The sequence below is a fragment of the Anabas testudineus genome, chromosome 14 (assembly GCF_900324465.2).
Source record: "Anabas testudineus chromosome 14, fAnaTes1.2, whole genome shotgun sequence".
Classification (NCBI taxonomy): domain Eukaryota; kingdom Metazoa; phylum Chordata; class Actinopteri; order Anabantiformes; family Anabantidae; genus Anabas; species Anabas testudineus.
Window position 1 is genome coordinate 4,045,499 of NC_046623.1, and position 12,514 is coordinate 4,058,012.

Below are 12,514 nucleotides of genomic sequence, written 5' to 3' on the forward strand. Positions count from 1 at the left end.
GAGCTCAGTGTGTTTGCTGTGCAGTCTGGCACGAATGTGTCTGGTTGTGTTTGCTCTTTGCGGTCGTTTGCAGCACATTGACGGGCACGCTGCATTCAGCCACACTGCATGCGGTAAACAGGCCACATGCCGAGTATGTGGACGAGACTAAAATTAGCTCTGATTGCGATGCCATAAAAGCCGAGAGCTTAAGTTGGTGACGGCAATGGTAATATCATATGTTTTTGATGCCAGTGTATAGACACAGGGAATGCTGTGGCATGTCTCGGGGAGTTGTCTGTATTTTGTACATTTAAGTATAATGTTAACTGCAGAAAGACCCTTTTTCACCTTGTTTCTGAAGGACTGGGATACACAGATCCAATATGGCAGATGGGTACGGGTGCTAATATTGACCTTAGTAAGTGGATTGAGTGTTTGTGGCCTCACAACATTTTAATCGTGTTTTTTTAATTAAACAATTATCTCCTTCGTGTACTTTCTCGATCATCACCAGCTACATGAGACGTGCAGTATGCAGGCCTACTACTGGTGCTGCAAAGTGGATATTTCTACTAGACTTTTCCCTTCAGTTTGGTGCACCTACAAAACGTAAACATTTATCCAAATATGTTTTTCCGGCTCATGGCAGCGTTGCCTAATATGCATCTACATCGGAAAGGCACACCACGCTTTCCCAGCACTGGTATGCTTGGAAGTCAGTAAGAGACATTCCTGAGTAATATTTCTGAGATGGCATCATGTCGTGACACAGAAACCTGCATTGACATGAAGGTGTACTTAAGCTGTACTCAGCGCCTGAGGATAAACTCTCCTGTACTCTCAACGTTGACTCACTCTTGTCACATCAAAGGGGTGTGTTGTTTCTGTGTTGGAGTCTTAGGCACATTTCAACAATTTTACACCCACTCCGCTCTTAAGCACGCTGATGCTTTTTTGTGTTTTATAATCTTTCAACAGAAGCCATGTCCTGTTTGTGACACACCTGAATGACGCAGTTTCCCTGGCAGAACTCCTGGTGAAATAAGGAAGCATGACAAGCCATTATTTAGCACGGCTCCTCTCTGTCTTGTTATGTCCTGAAACCACATAAAGAGGAAATTCTTTCCTGTGTTCACACCTCACGCAGCTCATATGTGAATGTGGAGCAGAAACAAGTTGTGTTTAGAACAACAGCGACCGAAAAGTTGAGTCACTGCTTTTATTCTCTGAAAGCTTCTTCCTGTAGAAACAACACCGTAGTAACGACTACAAATTGGTATATGTCGTACAACCCTTCCCTGGGCTTTGAGAGTACAGCAAATGCACAACCTGACTTCGGTAGGAGTGTTGATGCCGTGAGAAGAAGGCAGGCGGAAGAGTTGCGGATGTGAGCGTTTCGTCACGGTGCCCCGGCATTGCCACCTGGCACCGGCCATTAGGCTGTCTGCCATGTTGGCACTGTGTGGGCAGGAACAGCAGATGCTCCTGCCTCCCCATGCCCTGTTAAAATACCCACACATAATTTAGTTTAACACGGCGCAGAGAGATGTGTTTTGTTGTGTCAAACTGAATCTGAGAGAGAGTACATCATTAGACAGTAATGGTTCGAGTGGAGTGTTTGAATAATTGTAAATCATACATCAAAAGAGGTCATCCAAGAGCCTGTTGATAAGTTTAGTTAGACACTCAATCATTCTGAATTGACCCAGTGATCTAATTCAAAAGAGACCTATAATAACTCTCCTCTCAGATGGGGTGAGTTATGAAGAGTCTGAAGTTGCTGATAGGCTCGTTTGATCTTGGCATGCCAAAACCACAATAAAGGAAACAGAGGCTTTTGGAGCTGGGGCTTTGCAGTAACCGCAGTTATGATGTGTGTGTGTGTGTGTGTGTGTGTACATATAAACGTATGTGTGTGGATTGAGAAAGACATATCCACATGTCACTGCATCGGTGAGTTCTGATTAAATGACACAAATATGATCTGTATGTAGTTCGGCTACGTTCTGTGCTGGACGTGGTCCAATAAAACATATTTGTGAAGGTGGACTGTTAATTAATCTTTCTAATCATTTGTTTCTCCTTGTTTTGCTGTGCTCTTCTTGTACTTGAATTATTTTAGCACGTACGATTACTGTAGTTGTCTGTAATGCGCTATAAAAATATACTATTAATTAATGATTAATAATAATAATATTTAGTTAACACATTTCAAAATAATAGCCGGGCCTTTCCTACACTTTACAGTGGTTTTCAGTATTGTACTGGAAACTCATTCAAAGGACAGTGATCATTAGGACAAACCATACCAACATATGAAAATTAAATATTTTTTTAAAAAACGTATTAAAGAAATTTATAATTAATGAGCTTTGAAAAACATTTTCTGATGTGGTTTTTAAACAAAAAAGAAAATCCATTATAAATAGCCTACCTCATTCAAACAAACAAATAAACAAAAACCCAACTATATATGTAAATTTAAAAATATTATAAATCTATTTTTTTTTTTTTTATAAAATATTTTTAAAATTTTTAAAGTTAAGACAGAAAATATTGCTTATTTCACTGAGGTCTACTCTCAGTGTGTGTGTGTGTGTGTGTGTGTGCTGGAGGTTTCATATCGCACACATTCGTTTGACTCTCAGGTTAAAGGAGAAGCGACACTAAAACATTTTCACTGGATAACATGAAAACATTTCAACACGTTTTCCCATCATCTATTTAAAGACGTGGTTAATTATGGTTTGATCGGTGTTGTGAGTTGTTACAACTAAACCTTTCTGGCCCATGTTTACTGTACTGTATGGCCTCTGAATATACTGTTTAGTGTATTTTAATAATGACAAACTACAGTGTTTAATAACTAAAAATCAGACCACAGCTGACTTTTTATTAATGTAACATAGTATCATACTGTATATGCTGTATACATCTGCATTTCAGCAGGTAATCCTGGGCGACAAACCCATAAATTGAAACGTTTCCTCAGCTAGCAGGCTTTCTCTGTACCATTTGGTCCGCCTGCTCACTGATCTGACCCCTGACTGCTACTTACAAAAACAAGAGACCTTAATATGATTTTGAGTGAAAAAAAGAAAGAAAAAACCCCACATGGTCAGCATAATTTAATGAGACAGAGTGTGAAAGGAACTAAGTGGATAACCAAATGCAGAGTGGGTTTGTGGGAGGGTGGGTTTTTGTTGGTGGATGAAGTCAGTGATATTTCAGCATCCCTCAGTGGTTAGCTTGCTGACAGAGAGGGGGGGGAAACTGGAGAGTGAGAGACAGTGTGGGAGGTGGTGTGTGTGGGGGATGAGTGGGTGGGAGTGTCACTGTGCCAGAAATGAAACCGGCACCAACGGATTCAACTGTAGTGTATGTACAGCATATGGAGAGATCAGAGAGAGAAAGAGAGGAAGGACAAAAGAGGTGTCATTATTTGAATATTAGTCCCCCAGCCTGTTTGGACAGGCACAGTTTGCATGTTGGGTTTTCAGCCGGATCCCCGGGGCAGGGTGGGGTAGGGTGGCGTGGATGGAAATAGTCGTCTTCGTGGTGCTCTAGGCGTGGCTGCTCTTGGAACAGGACTTCTCTCAACAGGGGTCTCTCAGCACAGGTTACACACGTGACCTCAGGACACGAGATCACGCTGTGCTCACGCACATACACACACACACACACACACACCCCAACGCCGGGTTCGCTACATATATTTTACTGATTGTTTCATAGAGGTTCATAGAGAAGTGTGAGAACCAAACCCAAAAAAACACTTTAAATCATTTTATAATTTTTTTTTTTTTTGTTATAGCAAATAAACCAATTTTAGAGCACACTTTGTATAATAAGCTTTTTTCTAATTGTCAATTAATTGAACAGGAAATACACTATACATCAAATTATGCTTCACAGTATTATGCTCTGCTAATACTTGTATTAGCTATTTAATACTATTTAATGTGTAAGAGTATTAGATTTAAATACAGCTTTAATTTGCTGTAAGAGCTTAAGTGTATCCACAACTCACAACTAAGGTAAAGGCTTAAAGGGAAATGTGAAATGGAGCTGATGTCAGTTCGGAGAGAGCAAATCAGTAACGTGATAACTGTTTGAATGTGAAACACTAGACAGGGAAATCAGAGTTGTGATGGACTCAGTATCCCCCTTGTCCCTCTTTCTGACATGTGAGATTCTTTGGAGGCCTGTGGGTCAACACTGGCCCAGTGTGACCCTGACTTATCACATAATGAACAGTACACCAATCCTCTTTTTAACAGACTTTATTTATAGTGAAAGCAGCAAAAAAACAGGTACAGGCATTTGTGAGACAAGAAATCCCAGCACTTACACACAGAAATATATTATACTGAATTTCTAGACAAACATGCACACACGCATTCAGACAGACATGCCAAAAGGGGGCTCCCTTATGGAACAGGACATCCTGAAACAGCCAAGAAAAACACTCTTGTAGCCAGCGAGCCATTCCAATGTTATCCAATGATTTTTCTTTTATGACCAGGAAAACATTTTACTCTTTTCTTCTACTATAGTAGAAAAAAACGAAGAATCTCAAATAAAAGAGTCTTTGCGGCAAAAGTATTCACTGGCCAAGCAATGATTTTCAGCTTTGTATAATTAGCAATATGTGGCCTTTGAGGTGTTCAAATAAAAAGCAGCTTCTTACAAAAAGTATGTATTGAGCAACTGAAGAAAGTTCTCAGTAAAAGAGAAAAGAAAAGAGGGAAGTGTAAAAGGGAAGGGGGGAGCTGGGTGAGCACTGCGTGTACCATACCTAGGACTGGCTGTCACAATGTGATGTGTTGCAATAAGGTGTGTACTGTCTGGATTCTCTGGAAATTCAAGATGATAAAGTCAGCTCTCTCTCACTCACACCACACACACACACACACACACATACACACACACATATATATGCATGTATGCAGACACATACAGAAGTAGCCTATACTACTGACATCACTACATCTGCATTTACAAACATGTGAAAACACAGTTCCCCACATAAAACCACATAAAAACCCTCACAGACGTCAGCATGGAGGAAATAAACAATAGCCCCATGTCCCCGACGTTTCACAAGCGGTTGGGATAAAGGGAAGTGACATCGCAGCACACACCTCTAAATGGGAACTGAGACAATGACAGTAACAGAAGGAGGACAAAACAGTATGCTGGTCAGATGAAAGAGCCCGAAATGTCAGACAGCCTACAGACTGTTGTCGCCTTGCAATCTTAACAGCCAACACCAGTCTGATAAGCTATCTGACAGGCCGAGAGAGTGACGAACATGCCTGAGACATATGCATGTACAGAAACGACAACAATGAAAAAAGAAATCCTAATCCTACTTACCATGACAGGGGAAAAGAGGAGAGGTGAGTGTTCTGACTAGAGCTGCTGCAGAGCGCAGGGTTAAACCCGCTCAACAGTACCCCTCTGTTTAGAATCTGCTCGAGTGATTCGTCTCCTGGCTCTGTGACTAGGGCAGTGCAACGAGTTCATTCGAAGGTTCAGCTGAGGTAACGGCACAGACGCTTTTCACTGTGTGCTTGAGGGTTTTTTTTCCCTCCTGCTTCTGCCTGCTCTAGCGCCCACTGCGCTCAGTCCAGCGTAGCACAGCAGCGGTACAGAGTGGGAGAAGAAAATAGCACATTTTACTGGCAATTACGGAAAAAAGACGGTACTGCGTGTATCGAGAGCCAGCTGACGTTTTCCAGTGAGCAAAAAATAAAAATACAAAAAGCCAGGAGTTTAGGTCATAAAAAATGCAGAGTTTGGTCTTAGGTGCGGCTCATGTCGTGTCAAACATGGGCTTTCTGTCCATAGTGAAAAGGGATAAAAAGACTCCATGGACACGTGAAGACAAAGGAAATCACTTACCATGACAAAGACGTGTCGAAGTTAAAGAAACTGCCATACTAAGACTTCCAGCCAGACTCCTAGTCTATTAGTAGAGCACAATCTGCCTTGATCCATAAAAAATGAAAGAGAGAGAGCAACCATGCAAACTCAACCTACTATCTGCATCTCTCACACAGACACGCGCACACACGGTCTGATTCAATACATGGCTGCATCTGGTAAAGTAGCCCTGGGCTGACTCATGTGCTCTCTTCCTGGAAGCAGAACAATAAGGGCAGACAAAGGGACCAGCAGAGTGATTCATGACCGATTTATCATTTCTCAACTAAGAGTACTAAAATCAACTTTATGGCACATACAAAGCAATTTGTCATCTAAACAATCGGAAACATCTGCACAGCTGAATTAGTATGCTACAATATGTAGAAATGCAATGGCTCTAAAGATTATTTACAGTCCATTTACTTATTCTTATTTAACTACAACCAATACTGCACAACAAATCAACTTAACTGTAATATATAAAGAATAACTTACTAACAAATATATGTACATACTGTAAGTCATAAATACGTAGGCTGCTGAGCAAATAACTTCACACGCATAATCAAAACTAACAACTGTAGCTTATTCAAATTAAACAAATGAATGAAAGTGACTATGCATCAAATACTTAAGATTCTTCTAGTGAAACAAACAGTGCAGCTTAAGGCCTCACTGAGGAGAATTAATGCGAGCAGCTTCTTCTCATGAGCTCAGGAGCTGCTAAAAGCACCAACTGGGACGCTGGAACAACACAACAGTTTACACGCAGTCACACGCAACCAGAAAGCACCTACCTTAAGTGGATATCACGCGGAAATCACTACCAAATGCAAAGCCTTAAAAACAAGTGAGTGGAAGTCCAACTCCAACATTAACATGTTGCTACAATAACAAGAGAAACCAGATGGAGGCTGATATTTTGCTTCAGATAATGGTGGGGTATCAGCCAGAAGGGAGAGCAGCAATGAGGTAAAGAGTGGTGGAAGCTTCTAAAGTTGATGACTCGCGGACATTGCAAGCTCGCCTTTACTCGATCTTGCCCTCCGAGTACTTCTTCTGCTGCTTGCGCTTGGCGTAGCTCTGGGCCATGGAGTTGACAATGGAGCAGACAAAGAAGCATACCATGATGACCACAATCTTCTCGAAGAGCCACGACAGCCAGTTCTCCTCCTGCCAGGAACCACAGAGAGAACAGAGAGAGAGAGAAGAGCTCGATCAGTAAGCTGAAGGCCACCCCCCTTAACCCCACACCCTGCTCTCCCCTCTGCTCCTGATGCTGTAGGCTAGGTGGGGATCCAGCTCCATGTGTAGGACAGATAGAGATCAGGGGTAATAAAACACGCAGCAGCCCCCACCGTCCTCCCTCCTAACGCCCCCACTGACCCCAGCCTGCAGCTTGCCTCCACCAAGTTAAATTGCCTCGCTTCTCTAACTGCAGGAGGCTCAAGTTACAAGAAAAAAGGAACATTGTTCTAGAAATGCCTTAATCTGTCCTTGTGCAACTCAAAGTCTATCCTTTTTTTTGTTTCCCTCCTAGTAAGTAGCACAAAAAAAGAAAAATTGTTTTCAATGAATCACTAAGAGCAGGAGGGAGAAAGAGCGAGTAAGAAATAGAGAGGAGGGAAAAAAAGCTTTGAAAGAAATAGGCTACAGCTACAACTGGCTCTTTTTGTTCTAGACAGGGGGGTTTTGATGGATTGTCACTGGCAAAGGGGGGGCCCCCGCCCCGATCTACAGTCAGTGCTGGGTTCAGGCGGGGCACTGGGTGCAAGTGTGTGTGTGTGTGTGTGTGACACATAGGGGAGTGACCACACTCACACACACACTCCCAATTGGTAAGATGGAGCATGAGTCAGCACGCCCCACGCTACAGTAGTACACTTCAATACAACGAGTAGAGCCAGACCCCACACTGGCCCCTCTCCTCCTCCCCTCTTTCTCCTCCCTCCCTCTAGCTCATCCAGTGCAGCGCTAACGTACTCTTGTCACTCTGAACTGTAAACCAACCTTAATCTGCTGTATCACTACAGGTTCCAGTAAACTCAGCGATATCAACACTTCTCTAGTAAAGATTAAATAAATAGATAAAAAAATAAATTTCAAATTCTAAATTAATTGGAAGAAAATCCTACAGGTAATAAAAGTGAAAACAGAATTAATTGTGCCCTTTAAGAAAAATGGGTCAATAATATAAAGCAAGGCTCAGATAAAGAGAATAAAGAGTGGAGAAAGAGCAAAAGTAAGGGGACTGCGTTCTTTTCTTGGCGCGCACACATGAATGAATAGAGACTGTGAGCTGGGGGCTGAGGCCCCTGTACTTACAGTTGGGATCCCCTCTCCGGCGCGATGGTGCAGCTTGGCCTTCTGGGCCTCCAAGTACTCCCTGAAGGGCTTCTGCAGTGCCGCACCCAGCAGTGGAACAGCTCTGCCTCCACCAACACAAAGAGGGGGAAGAAGAGAAGGAGGGAGGAAGAGAGGAAAAGGAGGGAAAGAGGGAGGGAAGGAAGAAGAGAGAAAAGGGGGTGGGGTGGGGCGGAGGGGGTGGGGGGGGAGACAAGGAGGAAGAACGGGAGGGGTGGGGGGCACAAATCACGTCACATCATTGTTACTCACCAGCCCAAGGACAGCAACAAAGGGAGGCATGCCGTCCTATCTCCTGTACGGTGTCGGTCTCCCCTACTTCCTCTCTCCGAGAAGAGAGAAAGACGGAGAGAGCAACGAGTGCGATCCCTTCACTGCTCATCCCCCCACCACACACACACATAAACATACAGAAAAAAGTACAGACTGTACCACAACTACAGAAAATAGTTCTGTTCAAAAACTAAGCAAAAAAGTAAAAAAAAAAAATTATAAAAAATAAATAAAAACAAAGATAAAGTTGGCTGGTCCTCATACGGCAGCTGCCGCAGCAGTAGTCACCCACATTCTCTAGCTCTGCTCTCCTCTTCTCTCCTCACACACACAGACTCGGCTTCCTCTCCCTCTCTCTCTCACACACACACACACATCGGTGAACTCGTTCAACTCCCCTGCAGTGCCTCCTCTGCCGCTGCAGCGAGGAGAAATGAATGACTTCTCAGAACTCTCACATTTATCATAGGCGGTTCCTGTAAGAACTGGTTTCAACCAATTAATGAGGAAGTGAGTCGTACCAGAGCTGTGTCATCACTGGCTGAGACCTGGGGGGGGTGGCCTACAGGGGGAGGGTGCTCCTGTAAGACGGCCCATATTAGGAAACTCTTTACAAGATTTAGCCACCAACTAGGCCTACAAGCTACACTACTGAACCCCCCCCCCCCCCCCCCCCCCACACACACACACAACTACCATCCTCTTACACACACACACACACACACACACACAGAAAAAAAGACACGAGAGACTGAAGAGAAAGCCATGGAGCAGCAAATCTGTGGCCCATCCCTGGGCTGAAGTTAGTAATTAATCACTAAATAAATACGAAGTAAAGTCCTTCACTGCACAATCGCTTCCATCCCTTCAACAATTGTTTTAAAGCATTTCTTATGCTGCTCTCATACAAAATATTTGTGTTCATGCTGGGGAGGCATCATCAAAGCTCAGAGACACATCAAAGATTTTCAGGCAGGTTTGTGTGGGCAGTCATGTCACATACGGTTGAGTTTATAGCTGATAACTTTCGCTGAAGGAGGCAAGCCATTTCCGTCCCTCCCCACCTCCACACACACATACACGTACACACACCTATGTTATTGTGAGAAAAAAAACAGACTGTGTTAAAAGATTGAGTTTACAACAAGGAAGCCTTTTAGTAATGATTAACTTTATCCCAGGTAATGGATATCCTACGTGTGAATGGGTGTAAAGCAGACAGGAAGTCTAACAGATGGATCACGCTTTAAATTTCAGAACAGAACATGGTTAAGGCACATGGTATCAAAAATCAAACTGGGATTTTTTTTTTTTTTTGGAGGGAAACAAAGCCTCTCCTATTCCCATCCCCCACTAAACAAAATTCCTATCATCTTCACACACAGAAACTCACCAAACTAATTTACAAACACACAACTTGGTTGATAAGGCAAATATGGGTTTGAAGAAAAGAAAATATGAGAAAACAGTGGAGAAATACGCCACTGCAGGATATTAAAGTAAACAGGCAAGAACAAAGAGTGAGAGAAGCAGTTTTCAGAAATGGCGGGCAAATCATCTCCTACACGATGAGCAATACTGAGTCATGAGCCTGGGCAAATCCACCAACAAAGAAGCTCAAAGCTAGCAGTCTAAAACATGGTTTAATGCTTCAGAGTCAGGACTCTCTCTGGCTCTTTCTATTAAAAAGCTGATGGTTTTGTGCTTTTTGGGAATACATTTTCACTTTCTGCAGAGCGTGTTGTGAGAACTGTTTTCCTACTGAGTGTTTATAATTTATCCGTGAGTACCTGTGCTGAACATCTTTCTGAGTGTGTAAAGAGGAGTTCAGATGATTTCTTTTTTAGTCTGAGATAAAAGTAGATTTCTGTTCACTGGAATTACATGAAACCTTTGTGTAACTTGTGCATGCTCTGACTGAATAAATAGTACTATATTATATAGTAACGGATGTAAAAGCTCAGTAAAAATAGGGAAATTTATAACACTACTGTGTGAGTTCTTCAGAGTTGAGTTGGTGAGAAAGGAAACAGCCAGAAGCAGAAATTTATAACAGTCATAAGATGTGATTCAGCAAACGCTTAGCCTGAACTATTTACTCAGCAGCTACTGGACAAACCTTGACAAGTGGTTAGTTAAAATAATATGTTTTCAGTGAGAGTAAAAGAAAACTCCTCCTTTATATGTTTTCCTATGTGAAACCTGTAAATAATGTGGCCTTGAGAAACAGGAAAATAAATAAGTTTGAACAAATCTATTTGAAGCATCATTTTATATGAAGGACAAAGTTTAATTTCTACATTCTATAAACTCTTGCCAAATTTCTATTTTAACAATAAAAGGCTGATTAACAACACAAAGTGATCATATCTATATTTATGAAGAGTAAAATTTGGTTAAAATCAATAAAGTGGTCCCACAGAACAGCAGGCATGCTAGTTCTGATTATTTGGTAATTAAATGTACAAAATACACTGCTTATGATGAAAATGAAGCTTGTATATTCATGTCTCCAATTTTAATTAATCAGCTGAAACAGCTGAAATATATAAATGAGCTTAAAATAACATTCAATTAAAGTTTTTGTCTTTGGTTTTTTCCTCAATTAATATGGCAATAAATGAGAACAAGTAACCATGATTTTTACCTGAATCTAAGCTGTGTATGAATTACAATGTGCTATGCCTTAAAGTATTTTGTATGGCAATCCTCTTTTCTGCGGGTATGTATCCAAAAACATATGTGGACAATATATATTTATTGTCAAGTATTAAAAAGATTGCAGTTAATGTCCACAGATTCATAAAATGTGACCTTTCTCACTTTGTTCTTCTTAAGAGAAAAATGTGGGACAGTTAGAATAATAACAATAACAATAATCTCTTAAAATGTAGCTAGTTTTACAGCTATAAAACCCTTCATGTGTGGATCCTATCAAACTTTATAACTGTTGTTTTTCAATTGATTAAATTACTTCCAGAAGTTGTTCAAGTTGTACGTATAAGTGGCTTCACTTACTTGGCTCATAAAATGATTCCCAGTATATGTATGTGACTAATTATCCACAATGTAAATATAAATTAAATAACTGCAGGCATTTATAAATATAAGCAGTGTGGGTGCTAGTTAAGTTATTAATGAATAAATAAATAGGTAAAGTGTAGGCTTCTAGTAATTAAGAGCAAATGACTGTGACTCCATCAAATAAATTCCACTAAAGATCATCTATATCTTTAAAAATGATAGAAATTTAGCAATCAAAGTAAAATGCTGTGATTTATAAGATACCACAAAGACACTTTGATTTTTTAATCCCTCAGCTGAACAACTTAAGCTGACACAATGGTTTATAAATCAAATGCTAATTTGTAGAAAAGGTATTTTAAGAAAGTCAAAGGGAAAAATGTTTTACATGATTGAATATTTGAGATAGGAATTTGGGATCAGCAGCTCAAACAGCTGAGTTTAGTCTTTTGATGATGGAGGTAACAACTATTTGAATTTCTTTGGGTGTATCAGTTCAAACAGACAGAAAGTTGATACCATGCACAATTTCTTTGTTCAAGGATAACATGAATTCAACAACGGATTCAAAGTGACCGAGCACCTTATAATCATTCTTTTTTAACATGAACAGCCTTCGTCCAGAGATAAAGGAGAAACCACAGCACCACCACTGTCCTAAAAACTGGTCACTTTTTCCATTTTTCCAAATCCCACTCAGTGCGGTCGCATGGCGCATCTGTACAACATAAACATGTGAACAAGACAGGAGTCTTTGAAAATTTGTGGCAAATTCAAATTCAACAATTCTGCCTATTACTGCACTTTACAATCAAAGTTAGTTTTAGATTAGAGAACACACACACACACACACACACACACACACACACACACACACACACACACACACACAGTATTATATATATATATGAATGTTGTATATGTTAAACATTGAAAATTA

The 12,514-nt window shown here is 41.0% G+C and overlaps 1 protein-coding gene across 8 annotated transcripts in view; it reads right to left on the bottom strand.

The window, feature by feature from the left end:
- Window positions 1–4,249: 4,249 nt before the first annotated feature.
- LOC113171031 (vacuole membrane protein 1) overlaps window positions 4,250–12,514 on the bottom strand; it is a 56,056-nt gene continuing 47,791 nt past the window's right edge. For 7 of the 8 annotated variants that reach the window (XM_026373399.1, XM_026373398.1, XM_026373393.1 and 4 more), the window contains 2 exons: window positions 8,239–8,341; window positions 4,250–7,086 (listed from right to left, as the gene is read on the bottom strand). In XM_026373399.1, coding sequence (XP_026229184.1) covers window positions 6,943–7,086; window positions 8,239–8,341 — 247 coding nt within the window. In that variant the 3' untranslated portion in view covers window positions 4,250–6,942. Of the gene's footprint in view, window positions 8,342–12,514 lie in introns of all 8 variants that reach the window. The other variant, XM_026373396.1, reaches the window with a different exon arrangement.